The following is a 21,397-nucleotide window of genomic DNA, read 5'->3' as shown; positions in this document are numbered from 1 at the left end:
ACCAAGTAAGTACTCAACTATCCCATAAGCATAGGATTTATGTAGCCTTTCCTCTGAATCACTCATCGTATTTGCTACTCTTAGTCTGAGGAAATCAGGTCAAATCAAATTAGTCTTCCATATCATGACCTCATAGGTTGTATCACCTCAAAACTCATTATATAAAGTTTGCAACTGTGTTTTATTCCAACATTTAAAAATAAAACAGCTGAGTCCTATAATTTCTATCAAAATCTTACAAACACTCCTCCCTATCAAAATGTTACTGTGAGAGCTGTTCCTATAGGAGAAGAGGTGAGATATCATGAAACTAAGATAATGAGGAAACAAAAAGAGCTGAAATTTATTCTGGGCTAGTCTAATACTATGTAGAAATATTAAGCAGTAGTTGGACAGCTCCACGAGCTGGTGGCCCCCAATTGTCTACTTCATTAGCTTCAAATTTCCACTGTCAAGGTTACTAATGGGCTGAATAACAAAGGCTGGTAGCCACTTCTCTCAACTGCCTTACTTAAATACACAAGTTGCCTCAAATGGGTTTTCTATTCCCCCACTATTTGGCATAATAGCAGGGATTAGTTTATTAAATTAGAAAGTTAATCTGATATCTCAGTGCCTAAGGGACTAAAACAGGACAGATTAAGTTTAGGGTATGACAGTGATGAATAGAGGGAAAGAGAAAGCAGAGTAAGATGATAAGTGCTTTTATCTAAAATACATATACAAATCTTTTGATGCATAAAGAAGTTTTGATGATAAATATGATTCTTCAGTGATACTTTGCTTACAGTTTGATAAAAATACACATAACCCACCCTGTTACAAAGTTGGGGAAGGATATTACCTATAACTCATTTCGTTCTGTCACAATTATGTGTCCATGCACATTAGATCACTCTCTTTGGTATGTCAATTCTCTGCTCAAATTCTGGGACAAGAGCAGTCTGATATTTAAGATAAATAAAACTCAGTTTTAACTGTAGCAGGGACCTATGGCTCTGCTACTTTTTCCAGCACCATTCTTAGATTGCTGACTCTTTTCAGCTTAGGCAGAAACTACTTCCTTGGTTGGTCTATTTCTGAAGATCAACTACTTCTTGGCATCATCACAATATTCTCATCTGTGTCTAATTCCCAATAAGGTCAACAAATTCAGGGTGAACAAGTGAATGTCAAAAGCCCAGGAAAATGGACTAGAAGAGATAGGTGTGTTGTTTTACTTCTGAGTTCTCCTTATATGTAGATATACATGTCAGGTATGGGCTTACCTGGTACAATTTTATAGGCATTGAGTTGGTCTCCCTGGTCTACTGAAATATTTACGATGTTCTAGAGAGAAGTTGTAGAGCAAATGAAGAACAGAAGGGGAAAACAATATGCAAGAAGTGGAGGCTGAAAGCCACGAAGACAAACTCTGCTTGGAGAGTCCTATTTATCAGACCTGCCTGAAATGGAAAGCAATTGCAGCCAGTTTCTTTGAAAGGCCAGCTTAGGCTGCCAAAAACATTAAATTCTGAGTGATTTCCACCTCACTGACTCAGGGAGCCTAAAAATCTGAGATTAATACTTTAGCAACAAGGCCGATGCCAGCCAATGCTAGGGAGGAGGCTGAATTCCAACTGAAATGAAGTCTAAGGAAGCTTTCTTTTTTTTTTTCTTTTCTTTCTTTCTTTTTTTGATAATTCTTGGTCCTGTTTATGATTTTATTCTCTGCCATTAAGAGAAATATGATGACTCCTGAGCAGTGGTGTTATTCAATCATAAGAGAACAGACTACCCAGCATTTGAAGTTGGAAGTGTTTGCTTTTCTTGTCCTAGTATGGTAGCCTGATGCTGAAATGTTACTAGTTAATAAACAATGCTGAGAAAGCAAGCTTATGCAACCATGACATGTCTGCATAAAATCATATTTTCTCCTTTGGGAGTCCCTGAGGATTTCAGCCTTTCTAAGGATATTGTTAATTCAGTGGTAGTCTGGTAGCCTTGAACCTCAGCTTTAAATTCTCTGATAAGTTCTGGGATGGGAGAACAAATTAGCTAGCAAGGATCTGTCTGGGCACTGATCCCAAAATGTTTATTAGGTAATTCTAGATTAGTCTTTTTTTTTTAAACTATGTAACTGCCAACTCTATGTATTAAGCATCAGCAGCTGTACTAGTACAATACAGTCACCCCTTATATTCAGTTTTACTTTCTATGGTTTCAGTTACCCAGGGTCATCTTCAGTCTAGAAATATTAAATGGAAAATTCAGAAATAAACAATTCCTAAGTTTTGAATTTTGTGTTGTTCTGAGTAGCATCATGAAATCTCTGTCCTGCCTGATCTTTGTCCAGTGTATCCATGCTGTATATACTACCCACCCATTAGTCACTTAGTAGCCCTTAAGGGTATGAGATTGATTGCTGCAGTCTTGCAGTGCTTATGTTCAAGTGACCCTTATTTTACTTAATAATGGCCCTGTAGGAGTTAAGATGCCTGTAATCTGGTGGTGTCTTCCTACCCCTTCAGTGCTGGGCATGGAATCTAAGGGTCTCAGGCATGGTAGGCAGGCACTCTACCGCTAAGCTACATCCCCAGCCCAATGCCTGCAGTTTGAAATATGCCAAGAGAAGCTGTAAAGTACTTCCTTTAAGTGAAAATGTGAAAGTACAATAAGATTTTGAGAGAGAAGAAAAGAGAGAAACCACATTCACATAACAAGTATATTGTTAGAAGTGATCTACTTTATCACTGTTTTTAATTTCATGTTGTGCCTAATTTACAAATTAAGCAGTATTATATGTATATATGAATAGGAAAAACTGTAGTACATATAGGGTTTGGTACTATTTGCAGTTTCATGTATCCACTGTGGATCCTAGAAGGGAGGTACTAACTTATAGTAAAATTGTTTTGGGGATTCTGTACAATTCATATAAGAAACTTAGAGTCTGGTTTTTGTTTGTTTTTAAATCTTGTGTCCCCAAATGCTGATGGCAGAAGAATATTGCTATCTGATTCAGTCACAAGATTTAGGTAAGGCATGTCTTAAGGGTCTATTACTACAAGGGCATGGGGGAAAAAAAGAACATGTTCTGAATACTGTCTTTGTATTCTGTATTATTGCTTAATGTTCATCAACTCTAGGAAGAACACATTATTATTGCTTTTATGTAGGTAAGAAAACATTCTCAGAATCATTAGTAACTTTTCCCAAAGGTCACAGTTTCTAGAAGAGGCAGGATTTATAGGCATACAATCTGATTCAACAATTCCTGTTCTTTCCAATATAGCGTGTTTCTTTTTTTTAAAAAAAGTTTCCCTCTCAGGGAGAAGACCACAAAAATCTACTGCCTGACTTAATATCATCATCAGAATCTGGAACAGATTTTCTAATGAATCAGCATGGAGTAGGCTGAGCAGCATGCCCACAAGCACAGTTGTCTCTAATAAGGCCTGGTGCAGAACAGGGTCACAAGGGTAATAAAACCCAAGGATTGTCAGAGTTTTAGTTTCTCTGGTGAATCACAGTATTAGGAATAGTCAAATTTAGCCTATCTTCTTTTTATGTCAGAATACGTTCTGCAATTGTCAGCAATGTTGTTGGTATCTTCTTTGTTTCCAGGAAATTAGTAATAAACTTATATTTGAAAACACATGCTTTATTAAAGGAATAATTTTCAAAAAACAATAGTGTGGAAGAATAGAAAGCACAACCTACTAGAATGCCAGAGACTAGGTTCTACCCCACAGAATGGGAGATAGTTTCATATCTAGTCTGGTTTGCTGAATTGAGAACTATTCTTAACTTAGGGTTAAACTCATCAGGAATGAGTTCTGGGGGACAAATTAGTGATATCTGCCATAGATGCAGGATTGGGGGTGATGGTACATACCATAAATCTGTCATCTCTATTCAGTCTCTCCTTCCTTCTCTCACATTAACTTTATGATTTTGGGCAAGTAACTGAGCATCTTTAAGGCCTTCATAAAGCAAAATGGGGATAATGACACCTTATTTATCTGAAGGTAGAGTGACTGGACTGTTAGGTCGGTGGTGGTGACTTAGAACAAAGCAGCCTCACGGGAAAGAAACATCAATCAGGTGCCTGTGGAAATGCCTGTCAATCAGTGAGATCTCCTGTCTAATGCCTGTCAATCAGATGGACCCCCTGGCCAATCCTGGAGTTCAGCCAACTCCCCTGACCAACTCCAAGGGAACAAGGGACCCTAAAAACACCTTTTCCTGTCCCAAGCCCTTCCCTTCCTGCTGTAAGCCCCATAAAAGTCCAGTCCGGTAGAGCTCCCATGCGGTTTCTCCTCAGACCCTTCTCCTGTCCACTCTGTGGGTCTGAACGAGTTCTGCCCGGGAGTGATATCTGAATAAAGCCTCGTTCGGCGGCCCTTTTTAAATCTGCCTCCTTTGGTCGCTGCCCACCTGGCCTGATCTGACAGGGACCTTCTGAAACTCTTCAAGTCTTTCAGCTATAGGGTTTAAGTTTCTCTTTTAAATTTAAAAGGGCAATAATAATTTTAAAAATAATTTTAAAATAATTTTGCTCAAGTCAAAGAGATAAGAACAATATGTCAATTCTTTTTTTCATATCTGAGGAATACTGAGAAAATCTATTATATAGCTAACTTAATTATTACCTGTAATCTCTAGCTGGGCCAGCGAAAACTATTTAGGAAGACACAGGATTGCAGGGCAACATTCTAAATATCTATGCAGATATTGAAAACTGAATAATAATACTGTGATAAAATACATCATTCAATCTCATCTTAGCCTTGCCTTGAAAAGAAACAGAATATGTCTCCTTTATGTGAAGTGTTCAATGAAGAACACTTTTCTCTATTTTCAATACCCATGACCCATGCAATAAATATAAAATAGGCTCAGAATTGTTTATCACAGATCTGTCTTACCTGGGATCACAGAGAAATTTGGTTTTCTCTCCTTCTTCTCTCCAGATAAGCCATTCTCGAAAAGAAGGATGTACAAACATACGAGTCATGTCTCTGCGCTTGATTAGGAACATGGAGAGGTTCTCCATTCTCTGCTGAAAATCTTCCCATTCTAGTGTGCCTTCAATGCTACCCGCATTGATGGCCTGGAAGATATGCTCATCAGTCAGTGGGTGGAGAGAGGCCACTGCCACATTCAGGAGAGGCATCACCCGGTCAAAAGAAGACTGGGTTGGGAACTTCATATTGCACTGGAGTAAATAAACCTCTGAGAGTGAAACAGGAACTACTTTGTAGCTAGAGCTCTTTAACACTAAATATCCTTTCTCTATGAGGTCAAATGTAAGTTTCAGGTATAGATAGGACCCTTGACTGAGGGTCTTGAGATGAGAACTGAGCTTGCCAAATGTAGTATTGTCCATTTTGCCATTAAGAGAAATGTTATTCTGGATCTCTGAGCTGCTGTGTATCCGGTGCAGGATGTAAGCCTGCAGGTCCTGGTCTATGGCTTCATTCTCTTCTAGTCGATCCAAAAAAATCCTATGGAAAGGCAGCAACTTGGTAATCTCCTAAAACAGACAGAACAGAGAGAGACAGAAAGACCTTCAGTTTCCCCTAACTTTTGTGATAAACTATGAGGTCCACAAATTTACTCTGAACTTCTGAATGGACAAAGAAAAGAGGGAAGCATGATCAAGTATTAGTATCTACAGATTAAAACAAATTAGTTGCATAGGAAGGACACTGTTTTTCCTAATATTGGGACTTTTAAGATAATTTTTTATGGGTCTTTGTAAAGGGTACTTTAGGAGTGATTTCATAGCTAGTATTCTAAACAACACTCCTAAAATAAATAGAAAATGGAGTGCTATATAATTCTTTGGCTGTAATTATTCTCAGTGTAAATCAGGGCATAATGCCCAAGTACAACTCAATGAAATAATGTATATGGATTCAAAGAATGCCATGTAAAAATGTGGCTTTTAATAAAAAGCAAAACAAAGACAAAATGTGGCTTTCTAACTCTCAATAAAATACTACACTTAAGCCTTCTTGAGATGCATAAGATGAAAGGAACATTTCTAAAAGTAGAAGCTTGGTACCTTGGTGATCTGCTTGGAAGTTACGTTTGGGTAGGGTGACAGGGCTTTGTGATGACTCCTATGCACGGATTCCATCCTTTCTTAACTACTTATAGACTTTACTCCTGTAAGAACCCATTCTCTTCTGCATCAATTTCTTCTTTTCATCTGGATCACACAGACATACATTCCTATATTCTTCCTAGTATTCTCTTTGTTCCCATTTTTAGTAAAACTTAGGGAAAATTTTCTGTATCTGCTATTTCTAATCCCTCCCTTCCCACTTTCTTCTATATTTGTTCCAATCAGGCTTCAACTCTACCATTTAACCAAAATGTTTCTTTTCAGTAATCCTCACCTTATCAAATCTAACAATCAACTTTCAGCTTTTATCTTCTTCAACCTCTCAATAGTGTTTTGACTCTTGACCACACCGCTCTGTACCTCTTTTTGGTAGTCACCCTCTGCAGCCTGCTTCCATCGCATATTCCTCCTATTTTCCACTTAGCATGCTAGCCACTTTTATTCAGCCTCTTTTGCCAGCTTCTCTTTCATTTCCTAGTACACTAGAGTTGGGGTCCTACTTTTTTTCTTTTCTCTAACTATTCTTATTCCCCCAAACAGTTTATTTAGACTCATGGTTCTAAATATCTACATGCAGATAATGTCTAAGTTTACGTTTCCAGATCACTTATCTCCTCTGAGTTCCCATCTTGTAACTCTGTCTACTTGACAGTTAAACTTAGATGTTTCATAGACAACTTAATGTGATTAAATTGAACTATTAAATTCTGTCCCCTACCACAAAATTTTCCCCACGCCTATAAATGGCATACCACTGACTTTCCAACCAAATCCTTGGGGGCATCTGTGACCTTTATTCCTCAAGCCAATATTTGTTCATCAAAAGCGCAAGACTCATTCTTGAATATTCTCTCTTGCTCATACCCATATTCAGCCCATCATCAAATCCTTTTGATTCTTCTTCAAAATATACTCCAAATGTGGCTAGTTCACATGGTCTCTATTGTCACTTTTCATCTATATTTCTGCTTACAATCTAGATCATCTACATTTTATTATCCACATAGCTATGAGACAAAGAAATCTTTTAAAAGATAGATCAGATATCATCACTTTATAATAAGGCCCCTTGGAGAGTCCTTTCCTATCTACTCTATCTAAAACAACTATCATCTCCATTTATTCCATTATCCTGTTTTTTTTTCTTCCTCATAGCACTGACCACTACCTATGATTTTAGCACATGTTTAATTTTTTCTTGTGTTTTTAACTAGAATATAAGCTTTATGTAGGCAGGGATATTGTATGTCTTGTTTGCTGTAGAATCTTTACTCTCTAAAACAGTGCCTGGCATACTCTAAGTCCTTAAAAAATGATTGTGAGAATTATGTATAACAAAATTTAAGGGTTCATTTTTTAAAACCTATTAATCATTTAAGAATGTTGGATCTAAAAGAAAATATTTTTTAAAAAATTCTTAGTTGAAGTGAATGAAGCATCTTGGGAGTTATGCAGGTCTCTATCCATGAAGACAATAATAAACTATGGACTTGGTAGATTAGAATGTAGAGAACTTTTTCTGTTATTTGGCATAGATAAAAAATTAAAGTTATTTGGTCTACTACTCAGGTATACTTAAAATTTCTTCTGCAACTACACATGGCATTAAAAAAATGTATGTGAGAATAATATCACCTAAGCATACATACATTTAGTAAAAATAGAGATTATATTCCTTCCTGGAGGTTTTTTCCTACTTATCCTTCATCTTTAACAATCCAACTATTGGCCAATAAAGATAGGTAATATGCCATTTTTTTTTTTTTTTGGTACCAGGGATTGAACACAGGGGCATTTAACCAATGAGCTACAACCCCAGCCCTTTTTATTTTATATTTTGAGACAAGGTCTCATTAAGTTGCTCAGGGGCTCACTAAGTTGCTAAAGCTGGTTTTGAACTTGTGATCTTTGCCTCAGCCTCCAGAGCTGCTGGGATTATAGTCATGTGTCACCATGCTCAGCCAGTTATATACTTTTCAGCTATAAAGGTGCATTTATGTTAATTATCCACATTCTTTAACTCAATTTACTTTGAGATTGATAATAAACACCTGTAAGGTGATAGCCAGGATAGGAAATACAGTTTCTGATCATGGAAGACAGTAAAGATAATTGGTCAATATATTGGAATAATACCAACATCTGGGGAGATGGGGAAAGAAGGAACTTAATGCAAGACTCTTTTTTGTGTATTACAAGGGGGGGGTTGCATCAAAAGAGTGGGATGGGTGTATAATGTATGAGATTTTAATATACACCCAAAGAAAGAAGGGTTTAAAAAGAAAAGGTTGAGAAACACTGTTCCAAATCATGTGTAAATATTTAAAGAATAGGGGATACCAGCAAGCTGCAGTGACTGACACCTGCAATCCCAGCAACTGGGGAGGCTAAGGTGAGAAGATCCCAAATTTGAGGCCAACTTCAGCAAATCAATACTGTCAAAAAAAAAAAAAAAAGAGAAAAAGAAGAAGAAAAAAGAGCTGGGAATGTAGCACAGTGGCAGAGCATCCCTGGGTCCAATCCCTAGTATGGTGGGGTTGTGGGTAGAAGGGGAAGGACAGGGAAAGGGAGATACCAACTCAACTACAATGAGAATGATGGGGAAGATGAATCATTTACCCTTAGCCCATATAGTTTTGCAGGCTCAATTCCACATTCCTGTTTCTTCTTCCAGGCTGTTAAGTGATCAATGATTTAGCAGGGAAGATACTTTAAAGCAAATAACAATAAAACCTCTCATCTCCCACTTTCAAAAAATTTAATCTGAAGCCTTAATTTTTCCAATATTTGTTAGAGGAGGGCATAAAGAGAAGAAAATTCACCCTCATGCCACAGAATGGTTGTTAAAGTAGGAGGAGAAGGAAGAACCGGACTCTAGATTGTAAATCAAACTGGATTTTGCAAAGCATTTAATGATAAAAGAAAGTGAAACAAAGTCAAAGTGCTAGGGATTTTCTTTGCATTGCTGTCCTTGGGACAAAGTATAGGAAAAGGACTTTCTTTTCATGCTCTTCTGAGGGACATTTTACCAAACCTTATATAGAGCAAAGGGAATGGAATTTGAGAGTCAGAGAAACTGCCCTCTCTAAATTTAATGCTTCCTCTCTTTTGAAATTATTCTTGCTAAACCTGTGATATGTCAGGTTTAGAAAGAGTTATTGCTAAGAGATCTAGGATCTAAAATTTTTTTTAGGTTAAGCTCTTTCCAAGAAAAATTATTTATGGTTCAAAAGTAAACAAACACATACCTGTAAACTGGTCCTAACTGTTACAATTAGTTTGAGCCAAGAAGGAAATTTTCCAATCATTTTACTCAGAAATGATACAATTGTATCCCCATAATCCGGTTTGTGAAATTCTGCTTCATTTAGTCCATCAATTAAAATGATGAAATCTTCATCTGGGATTTTTCTCTCTGAGATAGAAAAAAACAAATTACTTTATAATTACCAAGTAGATAAAGTGAGTTTTTACTGGGTCTTTGGACAGATATCTGCCTGGGGGAAAAAATTAGACCTTTCATGTGGCCTTGAGTGCTCAAAAATATGTAACTTCTTACAAAGACATGATATAATTCATTTAGTGGGTTCATTTGTTTTTTTTTTTACCAGATGAGAAAGCCTTTGTTATGTATAATGTATGTATTGTCACTTTCATAAATCCCCATTTTATTAGTTGTGATACAAAGAATAAATTAGGAGAATCTACACATAGAAATTCATTTTTCTCTCACACAGAAAAAGTTAAATAGAATGTGTTTTGATTTTGTTTTTTTTTTTTCCCTATCTGATAGCATCAAAGAGAACAGTATCACATGTTCTTTGGGGGAATTTCCTAAAATAAGGTCTAATTTTCTTTTTCTTTTTGTGGTACTTGGAATTGAAACTAAGGGTGCTCTACCACTGAGGTACATTACCAGTGGTTTTTTTTTTTTTTTTGAGACAAGGTCTTTTTAAGTTGCTGAGGTTGTCTTCAAACGTGGGATCCTCCTGCCTAAGCCCCTCGAGTCACGGGGATTACAGGCATGTACCACTGTGCCCAGCAAAAGGTCTAAGTTAGTCTAAAAGTAATATATAGGACTACATCTGAATGTGTAGTGGGAAAGGAGAGACGGAGGAATAGAGAAAAAGAACTACAGTCAATAGACAGACCTGAACCAGGGGGTTAGATCCCAAGATACTAGCAGCTTCTAAGATAACACCCAAAGCAACCTCAATGAGAGGAAGAGGAGACATGTCAGAAAGACAAAATCTGCTACATATTCCCAGTTCCCTACTGAACTCTACCTGATTCTAAATTAACAAAATTAGTTTATCTTTAGGTCTAGGTTGAAGAAGGCAACTTAGTGAGATTAGGGATTCTATTCTCACTAAATCTTATTGATCTTGATCAACATTCTACAATTAGAATTTTTTATAAAATCCCCAGATTGAATGAATATTTTAGTTTAAGTGAACTGTATTAAATCAAAGTTACTAGTTAGTAGGAACTTACAGGTTATAAAGGGAAGGATGGGGGCAAGAAGTCATACATGAGAAATAGGCTTTTTCTGAGGAGGAAGAAGAAAATGAGGCTGAGTTTTGAATAACAAGCTATGGACTTCTGTACAAGATTGGCTATTTCCTTTGAAAGAGTCAAAAACATACTATACATACTATTTTGGTTTCACATTTGAACATGTGCAGATCTTTTGCAATGATTAATACGACTTTATATATTCCTTTAAAGCACAGCTTTGTATAAAATGGAACTTAATTTCAATATCCTAAGTACTTTAAATCAGTTATAAAATTATGAAGAGTTTTAACTATTACTTTCATGTGGCGAAATTTTAGGAAAAGAAATGAACTATGGATTCCAGCTCTGTTAACAACAATTATTAACGAAATAGCTTTATAGATGATGTAACACTAAGAAAACACAATATTCCTTTAGGGAGTCCAAAGAATTAAAGAAAAAAGAATTAATTGGAACTAACCAGGATTTATCCAAACTACTGGGAGCTATTATGTTCTTGATTTTGAGGACTTTGATTCCCTTAAGTTTATATGTGTCTTTAGTTTCCAAGGAGGAATTTTCTAATTTTATCTATTTGTCTGAGCATCATCACCTAGTCTCAATCAATAGCATGCTGAAGCTGTCCTGTCCTGCCCATTGCAATATTTTTAGGCTGATTTTTAAACACTAGGTAGTGTGAAATTGGCTATGGTAGGAATAAATTCCTACCATAAATTCCCTTACATAATGGAAATTGGCAAATGTTAAAATCAGCTTTCTGCCCCCAGGTGGCTGTTAAAAATACCAGCACACCATTCTACCTACCCTTCCATTACACCTGCTTTAATTTCCTCTGGGTTCATTCCTAAAAAAGCCAAGATCTTCAAGTAGAGAAAAAGGTCCATGGTAATGCATCCATAGAGATTCTTTCTGGGTGGGGAGAGAACATTGCAAACATGCTCTCAAACATAAAGACCAAGAATGTGCTCTAAAGTATGATACAGACATTTTGATGAATGAAATAACTCATTTGCTTCAATAAAATAAAAATTTCATAGGGCTGGGGATGTGGCTCAAGCGGTCACGCACTCGCCTGGCACGCGTGCGGCCTGGGTTCGATCCTCAGCACCACATACAAATAAACATGTTGTCTCCACCGAAAACTAAAAAATAAATATTAAAATTCTCCCTCTCTCTCTTTAAAAAAATTCATTTATATAAATTCCCAGTAAAGTGTATTATTCATCCCATGAATACAACAGATAATATATATCAGGTGTTTTTTTTTGAGAGAGAATTTTTAAATATTTATTTATTTTTAGTTTTCGGTGGACACAACATCTTTGTTTTATGTGGTGCTGAGAATCGAACCCGGGGCGCACGCATGCCAGGCAAGCGTGCTACCGCTTGAGCCACATCCCCAGCCCCAATATATCAGGTTTTTAAAAAAGAGAAATATTCACCCCATTAATCAAGATGATGATGTTTTTAAAAACGCTATACAGGGGCTGGGGTTGTGGCTCAGTGGTAGAGTACTCGCCTAGCATGTGCGAGGCATAAGGTTTGATCCTTAGCACCACATAAAAAAATAAACAAATAAAATAAAGGTATTGTGCCCAACTAGAACTAAAAAAAATTTAAAAAATGCTATACAGATTTAATGCAATTCCTATTAGGTTTCAATGTTCTTCTTCATAGAAATAGAAAAAGCAGTCATGAAATTCAATTGGAAAAATAAGAGGCCCAGAGTAGCCAAAGTAATCCTCAACAAGAAAAGTGAAGCAGAAGGTATCACAATACCAGACCTTAAATTATAATACAGAGCTACAGTGACAAAAACAGCACGGTATTGGCACCAAAACGGACTTGAAGAGCAGTGGTACAGAATAGAAGACACAGAAACAAACCCACATAATTACAGTGATCTCATACTACACAAAGGCACCATACACATATATTGGAGAAAAGACAGCCTCTTCAACAGTGGTGCTGGGAAAACTGGAAATCCATATGTAATAAAATGAAATTAGAGCCCTATCTCTCACCCTGCACAAAACTTAACTCTAAGTGGATCAAGGACTTAGGCATTAGATTGGAGACCCTGTGCCTGTTAGAAAAAAAAAGTAGGCCCAAACCTCCATTATGTCAGCTCAGGAACTGAATTCTTCAACAAGATTCCTAAAGCTCAAGAAGTAAAATCAAGAATCAATAAATGGGATTGTATCAAACTAAAAAGCTTCTTTACAGCAAAGAAAACAATCAAGAATGAGAAGAGAGAGCCTACAGAATGGGAGAAAATCTTTGCCACTTGCACCTCAGAGCATTAATCTTCAGGATATATATAAAGAACTCAAAACACATCACCAAAAAACCCAAATGATACAATCAATAAATGGGCAAAGGAACTGAACAGATGCTTCACAGATGAAGAAATGTGGTAAATAAATCTATGAAAAAATGTTCAACATCACTAGCAATTTGAGAAATGAAAATTAAAACTAAGATTTTATCTCACTTCAGTCAGAATAGTAATTATCAAGAATACAAGTAACAATACATGTTGGCAAGGATTTAGAGAAAAAGGTACACTGATACATTGCTGGTAGGACTACAAATTAGTGCAATCACTCTGGAAAGTAGTATGGAGATTTCTCAGAAAATCTGAAATTGAACCAACATTTGGCCCAGTTATCCCACTCCTTGGCATATACCCAAAGGATATAAAATCAGCATATAAAATCCGCATACTACAGTGACACAGCCACATCAATGTTTACAGCAGCTTAATTCACAATAGCTAAGCTATGGAACCAATGTAGGTGCCCTTCAACAGATGAATGGATAAAGAAAATGTGGTACATATACACAATGGAATATTACTCAGTCATAAAAAAGAATGAAATTATGGCATTTGCTGGTAAATGGATGGAACTGAAGGCTATCATGTTAAGTGAAACAATCCAATTCCAAAAACTAAGGCTGGATGTTCTCTTTGATATGAGGATACTAATTCACAATACATGGAGCGGGAAGGAGGACTGAAGGTTCACCAGATTGGATAGGGGGAATAGAGAGAAGAGAGGAGGGATGAGAATTGGAAAGACAATAACAGACATAACTTCCCTATGTTCATATATGAATACATGACCAATGTAACTCCATATCATATACAACCACAATAGTGGGAATTACACTCCATGTATGTATGATATGTTGAAATATATTCTACTGCCAACAAGAACAAGAAGAAGATACGATAATGATATTTTTACAAACCCTGGCTTTGTTTATTTATATTTTAGATTCTCTCCCTCCTTTGAAGAACTTATAAATCACTTGTAAATGCAGGTATATCAATAAATATTTCATCTGTTAAGAAGTGAGGATGGCATGTTTATACAAGATTATCATAATTTTTAGGATTTACAACAATAAATGCAAAGAATTTCCCAATGCCATTAATAATGTAAACTAATGAAAACTATTCTTAAAATCATTCCTTTTCTTTTGGTAAATGAGGTTTCTTAATTAAATACTTAAGGGATGAGAACTTATTTAGATTTTGCATTTCAAAAGTAACAGCTTTACAATAATGCTTCTGCATGTTAATTTTCAAATAGTTTTAGATTATTTAAATAATACTCTAATTTTGGAACTTTTAAAGGATTTTGCAAATGCAAACTAAAAAAAAATTGAGGACTAACAAAAGACTAGTCTTATGGTTTGAATGTGAGATGTCACCCAAAAGCTCACATGTGAGACAATGCAAGAAGGTTCAGAGGAGAAATGATTGGGTTGTAAGACTCTTAACCCAATCAGTGAATTAATTCTCTGATAGGTATTAACTGAGTGGCAACTGAAGTGATAGGGTATGGCTGGATTGGGGTATGGCTTTGGGTTTTATATTTGTATCTGGCAAGTGGAGGTCTCTCTCTCTGTCCTTTCTGATCATAACATGAGCTGCTTCCCTCTGCTACATTATTTTGCCATGTTGTTCTGCCTCACCTGGAGACATGAGGAATGAGCCTGCTGTCTGTGGATAGAGACCTCTGAAACCATGAACCCTCAAATAAACTTTTCCTCCTATACATTTATTCTCATCAGGTCTTTCAGTCACAGAAGCAAAAAAAAAAAAAAAAAAAAAAAAAAAAAAAAGCTGATTAAAACTACTACTACTTAATATTTTGCCATTAAGAACATTTAAAATAATAACTACTATCAATTTTCACCATTATTTCATAGAATAGAAGATATTTTATGATTTAAAAAATTGAAGCAATATAAACCCATATATATATATATATATATATATATATATATATTTCTTATTTTTGTCATGAACTAATTGAAAACTTTAATGTCCTGATGTTTAATAACCATTGCATTAGCTGACAAGTCATTGGATAGGTTCTTTAAAACCTTTAACCCTTATTTTTAAAATTCATTTATTAGTGCATAATAAACATAATAGTGGGGTTCATTTTGACATATTCATAGATTAAAATAACATAGTTTTCTTCTTTCAATCCCATGTATTACCGCTTTCCCTCGGGTCTCCTCTCCTCCCTCCTAGGATCTCTTTCCTGTGCTCTATTACTCTTCCTTCTTTTTACTCATTTTTTAAAATTGATACATTATAGCTATATGTAAAACTGGAATGAATGGTGATACATTCATAAAAGCACATAGCATTACTCTCCAAATCTTCCCCTTTCCAACACCTCCTCATTCCTCCTTGGTTCCCTGCTTCTGCTCTACTGATCTTCCTTCTGTTTTCATAAGATTCCCCCCACTATTTTTTTTTTTTTTTTGCAGTGACAGGGATTGAAGCTAGGGTCTTGCACATGCTAGGCAAGTGCTGTGTACCACAAGATATATCCCCAGCCTCCATTCTTTTTTGTTTTTGTTATTCCTGTTTTTCCTTCTAGCCTTTTTATATGAAAGAAAATATTTGACCTTTGACTTTCTAAGTCTGGCTTATTTCACTTACCATGATGTTTTCCAGTACTACCCACTCAGCAAATGATATAATTTCATTCTTCTTTATGGCTGAGTAGAACTCCATTGTGTATATATACCATATTTTCTTTTATATATTCATTTGTTAATGGGTACCTAGGCTGGTTCCATAACTTGGCTATTATGGATTGTGATGCTAAACATTGGTATGCATGTATCATAATATGCTGATTTTAGTTCTTTGGATAAATACCAAGGTGTGGTATACCTGAGTCATATGATTCTAGTCTTCTGAAGAATCTCCATACTACTTTCCAAAGTGACTGTACTAACTTGTAGTCCCACCAACCTTTCCCCTCACATCTTCACCAGCAATTATTGTTATTTGCATTCTTTTTTAAAAATGCTTATCTTTTTTAAAAGTTGTTGATGGACCTTTATTTATTTATATGCAGTGCTGAGAATCGAACCTTGTGTTTCACACATGCTAGGCAAGTGCTCTATAACTGAGCTACAACCTACCCGCTGTTCTTTGCATTCTTGATAACTGCCATTCTAACTGGGATGAGATGAACTCTCAGTGTAGTTCTGATCTGCATTTCTCTAATTGCCAAGGATGGTGAACATTTTTTTCATAAAATATTTGTTGGCCATTTGCATCTCATCTCTTGAGAAATCTCTCTTTAGAGAATTTTCTGCCCAGTTAGTGAATGGGTTATAGTTTTCTTTGGTGTTAAATTTTTTTGAGTTTTTTAATGTATTCTGGTTATAAATCCCATCAGAAGAGTGGATCCCAAAGTTTTTCTCCTGTTCTGTTTTTCTCCTGCTCTTTCTTCACACTCTTATTTTCTTTACTGAGTAGAATCTTTAAAATTTGATATCATATCATTTACTGATTTTATTTCTTGAGCTTTAGGAGTCTTATTAAGGAAGGTAATGCCTACAACAATGTGTTGGAGAGTTGCTCCTGTGTTTTCTTCTAGTAGTTGCATTGTTTCTTGTGTAATTCTGGGTTTTGAGATCTTATTTGAGTTGATTTTTGTGCAGGTTTTTAACGCTTTGAAAATATACATCCACCAGGGATTTCCCATTGCCTCCCTTTACATGTATACTTAACAAATATGTGTTCTGTTTTCCTTAGTAGTCCCATTCTAGCAACTTTCCTAGGTGCCTGAGAGAAATAATAATTCTATAGATTTTAAGAGTAAAGAACACAGCCAAATTAAGAACTGAATCCTGGTACATGAGATTCTATCACTAGCACATTGTATAGAAGTTATTATAAATGTTAAGAAGATTCAGCTAATATTTTTTATTTAGAAAACCTTCATATTACTTCTGAATTATATGTCTCTTAGTTGTGATAATGAATACGCTTCTCATTCATTCCATTGGTGGCTCAAGCAAAAGGCCTACCGAAAAACTTCAAAAGTTTTTCATTTATGTGTGTATATGGGTATGTGTGTTCTAATAACTACACTTATGGAACTATAAAGTATTGTGAAAAAATGTTGACTTATTTTTTTTAAAAAGTATGTAATTTGAAATCTAGTTTCTAATTGTAAATTTTAAGTGTTTTCCCATTGGAAATGAAACTCTAGCTACTTTTAAAAAATTATCCATTTGAAAAATTATTACAATAAAATTTATATATAGTGAATTGAGAAGATCTTAACAGTATACTTTGGTGAGTTTTGACACAAATGTACTCATGAAACCAATACCTGGATTGAAATGTAGAACATTGCCAACACTCTAGAAAATTCCCTTAGGTTCCCTTCTAGCCAACCTTCATAGGCAATGACCACTCTTCTAATTTCACACACTAAACTTGCTTCTTTTGCTTAATATGATGTTTCTGAAACTCACTTACACTGCTGAGTGTATTATTAGTTTGTTCCTTTTTGTTACTAAGAAGTATTCCACTTAATGAATTTATGTTTATCCATTCTATTGATGGACATTTGAATTGGCTCTACTTTTTGACTACTATGAATAAAGCTGCTAAACATTCTGCACAAGATTTTTTGGTAGATATTTTTAATTTCCTTTGGGTAAACATATAGGAATAGAATTGCTTTGTTATAAAGCAGACGTATATTTAACTACCTGTTTTTGAAAGGTAATTGTGCCATTTTAAAATTCCACCAGAATTCTAGAGAGAATTCTAGTTGTTTATCATCCTTACCAACATTTGATGGATATTCTTTTTAATTTTACCATTTGAACGGGTGTGAACTGGTATCTCATTGTATACGCTATAAATTTGCATTTCTTTGATAACTAATGATATTAAACACTTCAGGTCCTTGTAGCCTATTAATCTATCTAAATGTTAATCTAAATATTTAAATCTTCTATCTCTTTGGAATGGGATTGTTGCTGGGGTGGTAGCTCAGTAGTAGAGCATGTGCCTAGCATGTGGGAGGCCATGAAGTCAATCCCAGGCACCAAAGGGTGGAGGTGGGGCAAGGAAAAAAAATAAAAACAAAACCTTGGCTGGGCTCGGTGGTGCACACCTATAATCCCAGTGGCTTGAAAGGTTGAGGCAGGAGGATGGTGAGTTCAAAGCCAGCCTCAGTAACAGTGAGGAGCTATGCAACTCAGTGAGACCCTGTCTCTAAATAAAATACAGAACAGGGCTGGGGATGTGTCTTGCCCTTGCATGTGTGAGCACTGGGTTTGATCCTCAGAACCACACACCCACAAAAATAAAATAAACAAAATAAAGTTATTGTGTCCATCTTCAACTAAAAATATTAAAAAAAAAAAAAAAACAGGGCTGGGGATGTGGCTCAGTGGTAGAGTGCCCCTGAGTTCAATCCTTGGTACCCCAACCCCCCCAAACCAAAAACAAACAAAACCTTGGGCTAATTTGGGGTGGAGATGCAGCTCAGTGGTAGAGTTCAGGCTTACTATGTGCAAAGCCTTGAGTTCCATCTCATACCACACACACAGACAAATCAAGAAATGAAAACTAAAATAGGATTGCTTTATCTTTTCATTATTGGTTTATATGTGTTTTTTAGGTGTTATGGATACCAATGCTTTCTTATACACCTACACACATACATACATACACACACACATAGATAAAAACACTGTCTTCCATTTTGTGACTTGCTTTCCCCTTTATTATCTTTTGCTGAGTAGACATTTTTAATTTTGATGAAATTTAATTTATCACCTTAGAAAACATTTCTTAAGAAATCATTACCTACTCTAAGGTGTAAATCTATTCTCTTATGTTTCTTCTATCAGCTCTAGAAATTATGTTTTTCTACTTAGGCCTATGATCCACCTTAAATTTATCACTATATACAATGTGAGGTAAGGATTGAGATTCATACCACCCCCCATATATTTATTCAGTGGTTCAAGTACCATTTGATAGCAAGAATTATCTTTCCCAAATTGTCTTTAAAGATTTGAGAATATTAATAGATTACATTTATGTGTGGGTCTATTCCTGGATACTCCATTCTGTTCCACTAATCTATTTTCTAGTCCTGTGTGAATACCACCCTGTCAATGGGGTGTTGGAGCTGACTCAAATTGGCTCATGAGAGTTGACTGCTAAATTTTTACACCTCAAATAAGCTCTTTAACCCTGAGCTGGTTGTCAAACTTAGTAAAACATCACTGCCTGTCATGATTATTGTAGTAATCCACAATGTTGTAAGTCTTGAAACTAAATACTGTCAAGTCTTCCAACATTTTTCTTTTTCAAAATTGTTTGGCTATTCTTGATCCTTTGGTTATCTAAGAGTTGTCAATATTTTACACAGAAACCCTGCTGGGACTTTGGAATTATGTTGACTTTATAAACCAGTTGAGGAAAAATTGACATTTTTTCAATCCATATATGTAACATACATCTTCCATTTACTAAATTTGTTAAATTCATTCTGCAATGTTTTCACTGTGCTTTCTCTGTAGAGGTTTTACATATCTTTTGTTAAATTTATGCTTAAGTATTACTTTTTTTTGATGCTACTGAAAATGGTATGTTTTAGTTACCTACTGCTATATCAAACAGCTAGGGTTACATGAATGGACAGGGCTGAGGGCACAAACCATTTGGAAGCTTATTCACTGATGATATAATTTGGTGTCAGATATGAAATGATTTGAAGAATGGAATAGTCAACTGGACTTTCCATGTGGTTTGTACTTCTTCACAATGGTGAATTCTGGGTAACCAGACTTCTTAACATGGCAATACCTACCTCCAAAAGCAAGCATTTCACTAAACAAGAGGAAAGTTTCATGGTCATTTATGACCTCGCCTCAGATATCACATATAACATCACTTTGCAGTATAATTGGTTGAAGTAGTCAGAAGCCTACTCAAATACAAGGGGAGGAGATGTAGACACCAACTTTCAATGAAAGGAATGTCAAAGATTTTATAGCCATGTTTAAAAACTGACACACTACTTTTAAATTTCATTTTTCAACTTTTGTTGCTAGTAAAGAAATAGATTTTATACATTGTCTTGTAATTTAAAGCTTTGTACTTATTAGTTCTAGTAGGCTTTCTTGGGTAGATACCTTAGAACACTCTATGCAGATAATCATGCTGTCTGCAGATAAAAAATTTTACTTATTCCTTTCCAATCTTTATATTATTTGCTTTTTTGCTTATATTCTCGTTGTGCTAGCTTGGACCACCAATGGGATGTTAAATGTAATTACTGAGAGCGAAAGAACATTGTGTTGGTATTGATCTTAGGAGGAAAATAGTCAATATTTCACCATTAGCTATATGTTTTTTGGAGTTGCCCTTTATCAAACTAAGCTTTTTTCTATTCCGAGTTTGCATAGTTTTTAAATATTAATTGGTGTAGGATTCTGCCAAATGCTTTTTGGCATTTATTAAGATGATTATCAGAATGTTCTCTTTCATTCTGTTAATATAAAAAAACATGCTGATTAACTTTCAAATGTTTAACTGACATTGAATTTGTGACCAAGCAGGACTAATTAATTTGTTGTTAGGTTTTTTTTCAGGATTTTACTATATGGTCATGAGGAGTACTGCTTTATAATCTTCTTTTCTTATAAGCTACCGATTTTGGTGTTAGCATTATGCTTGCCTAATAACCTGTGAAATGCTTCCTTCTTTTCTGTTTTTGAAAACATCTGTATAAGGCTGATATTAGTTCTTCTTTAAATGTTGGATATAATTCATCAGTGAAACTATAAGAATCCATAGTTTTCTTTGTGGAAAGATTTTCTGTTTCTTTTAGATTACAATTAGATGTAATAGATATAGTGCTATTTAGATTTTCTATTTCTTCTAGAGTCACTTCTGGTAGACTGTGGGTATTTTTTGTTTTTGTTTTTAAAGAAGGTGCTCACGGTAGGTAATGTTTTAAATTTATTGTTATAAAGTTCGTTATAATGATTACTTACTTTTCTTTTAATAATTTTAGGAATTGTAGTGATATCTCTTTTTAGTTCCTGATATTGTTCTCCCATTTTCTTAAAAAGCATTGCTGGAATTTATCTATTTTTACTATCAATTTTCTATTTCATTATTTTCGGCTCTTGCTTTTATTATATCCTTCTTTCTGCTTACTCTGGGTTATAACTTTTACTTTCAATCTGTATTTTCATATTTAAATAAGTTAAACAGAGAGTATATGAAGTCTTGCTTTTTACATGGTTTTATAGTTTCTGTCTTTTAATATGTTTGGTCCATTTACATTTAATATAATTATTGATATGATTATGATTGATTTTAAGTCTACTATTTTGTTTGTTATGACTTAATTTGTTTTCACTTTTCTTCATGAATTCTTTTGATTTAATCAAATAATT

General features: G+C 35.1%; 1 protein-coding gene across 4 annotated transcripts in view; it reads right to left on the bottom strand.

Moving 5' to 3' along the window:
• The window catches only part of Tanc2 (tetratricopeptide repeat, ankyrin repeat and coiled-coil containing 2), a 444,589-nt gene that overhangs the window by 75,905 nt on the left and 347,287 nt on the right, over positions 1-21,397 (bottom strand). For all 4 annotated transcript variants that reach the window (XM_071603168.1, XM_071603166.1, XM_027946338.2 and 1 more), the window contains exons 12-13: positions 9,364-9,530; positions 4,911-5,518 (exon numbers count right to left, since the gene is read on the bottom strand). In XM_071603168.1, the coding sequence (XP_071459269.1) occupies positions 4,911-5,518; positions 9,364-9,530 (775 nt within the window). The remainder of the gene's footprint in view (positions 1-4,910; positions 5,519-9,363; positions 9,531-21,397) is intronic.

The sequence above is a fragment of the Marmota flaviventris genome, chromosome 17 (assembly GCF_047511675.1).
Source record: "Marmota flaviventris isolate mMarFla1 chromosome 17, mMarFla1.hap1, whole genome shotgun sequence".
Lineage (NCBI taxonomy): Eukaryota > Metazoa > Chordata > Mammalia > Rodentia > Sciuridae > Marmota > Marmota flaviventris.
The sequence above is the reverse complement of the archived record's forward strand: the minus strand, read 5'-3'. Positions and strand labels throughout refer to the sequence as shown.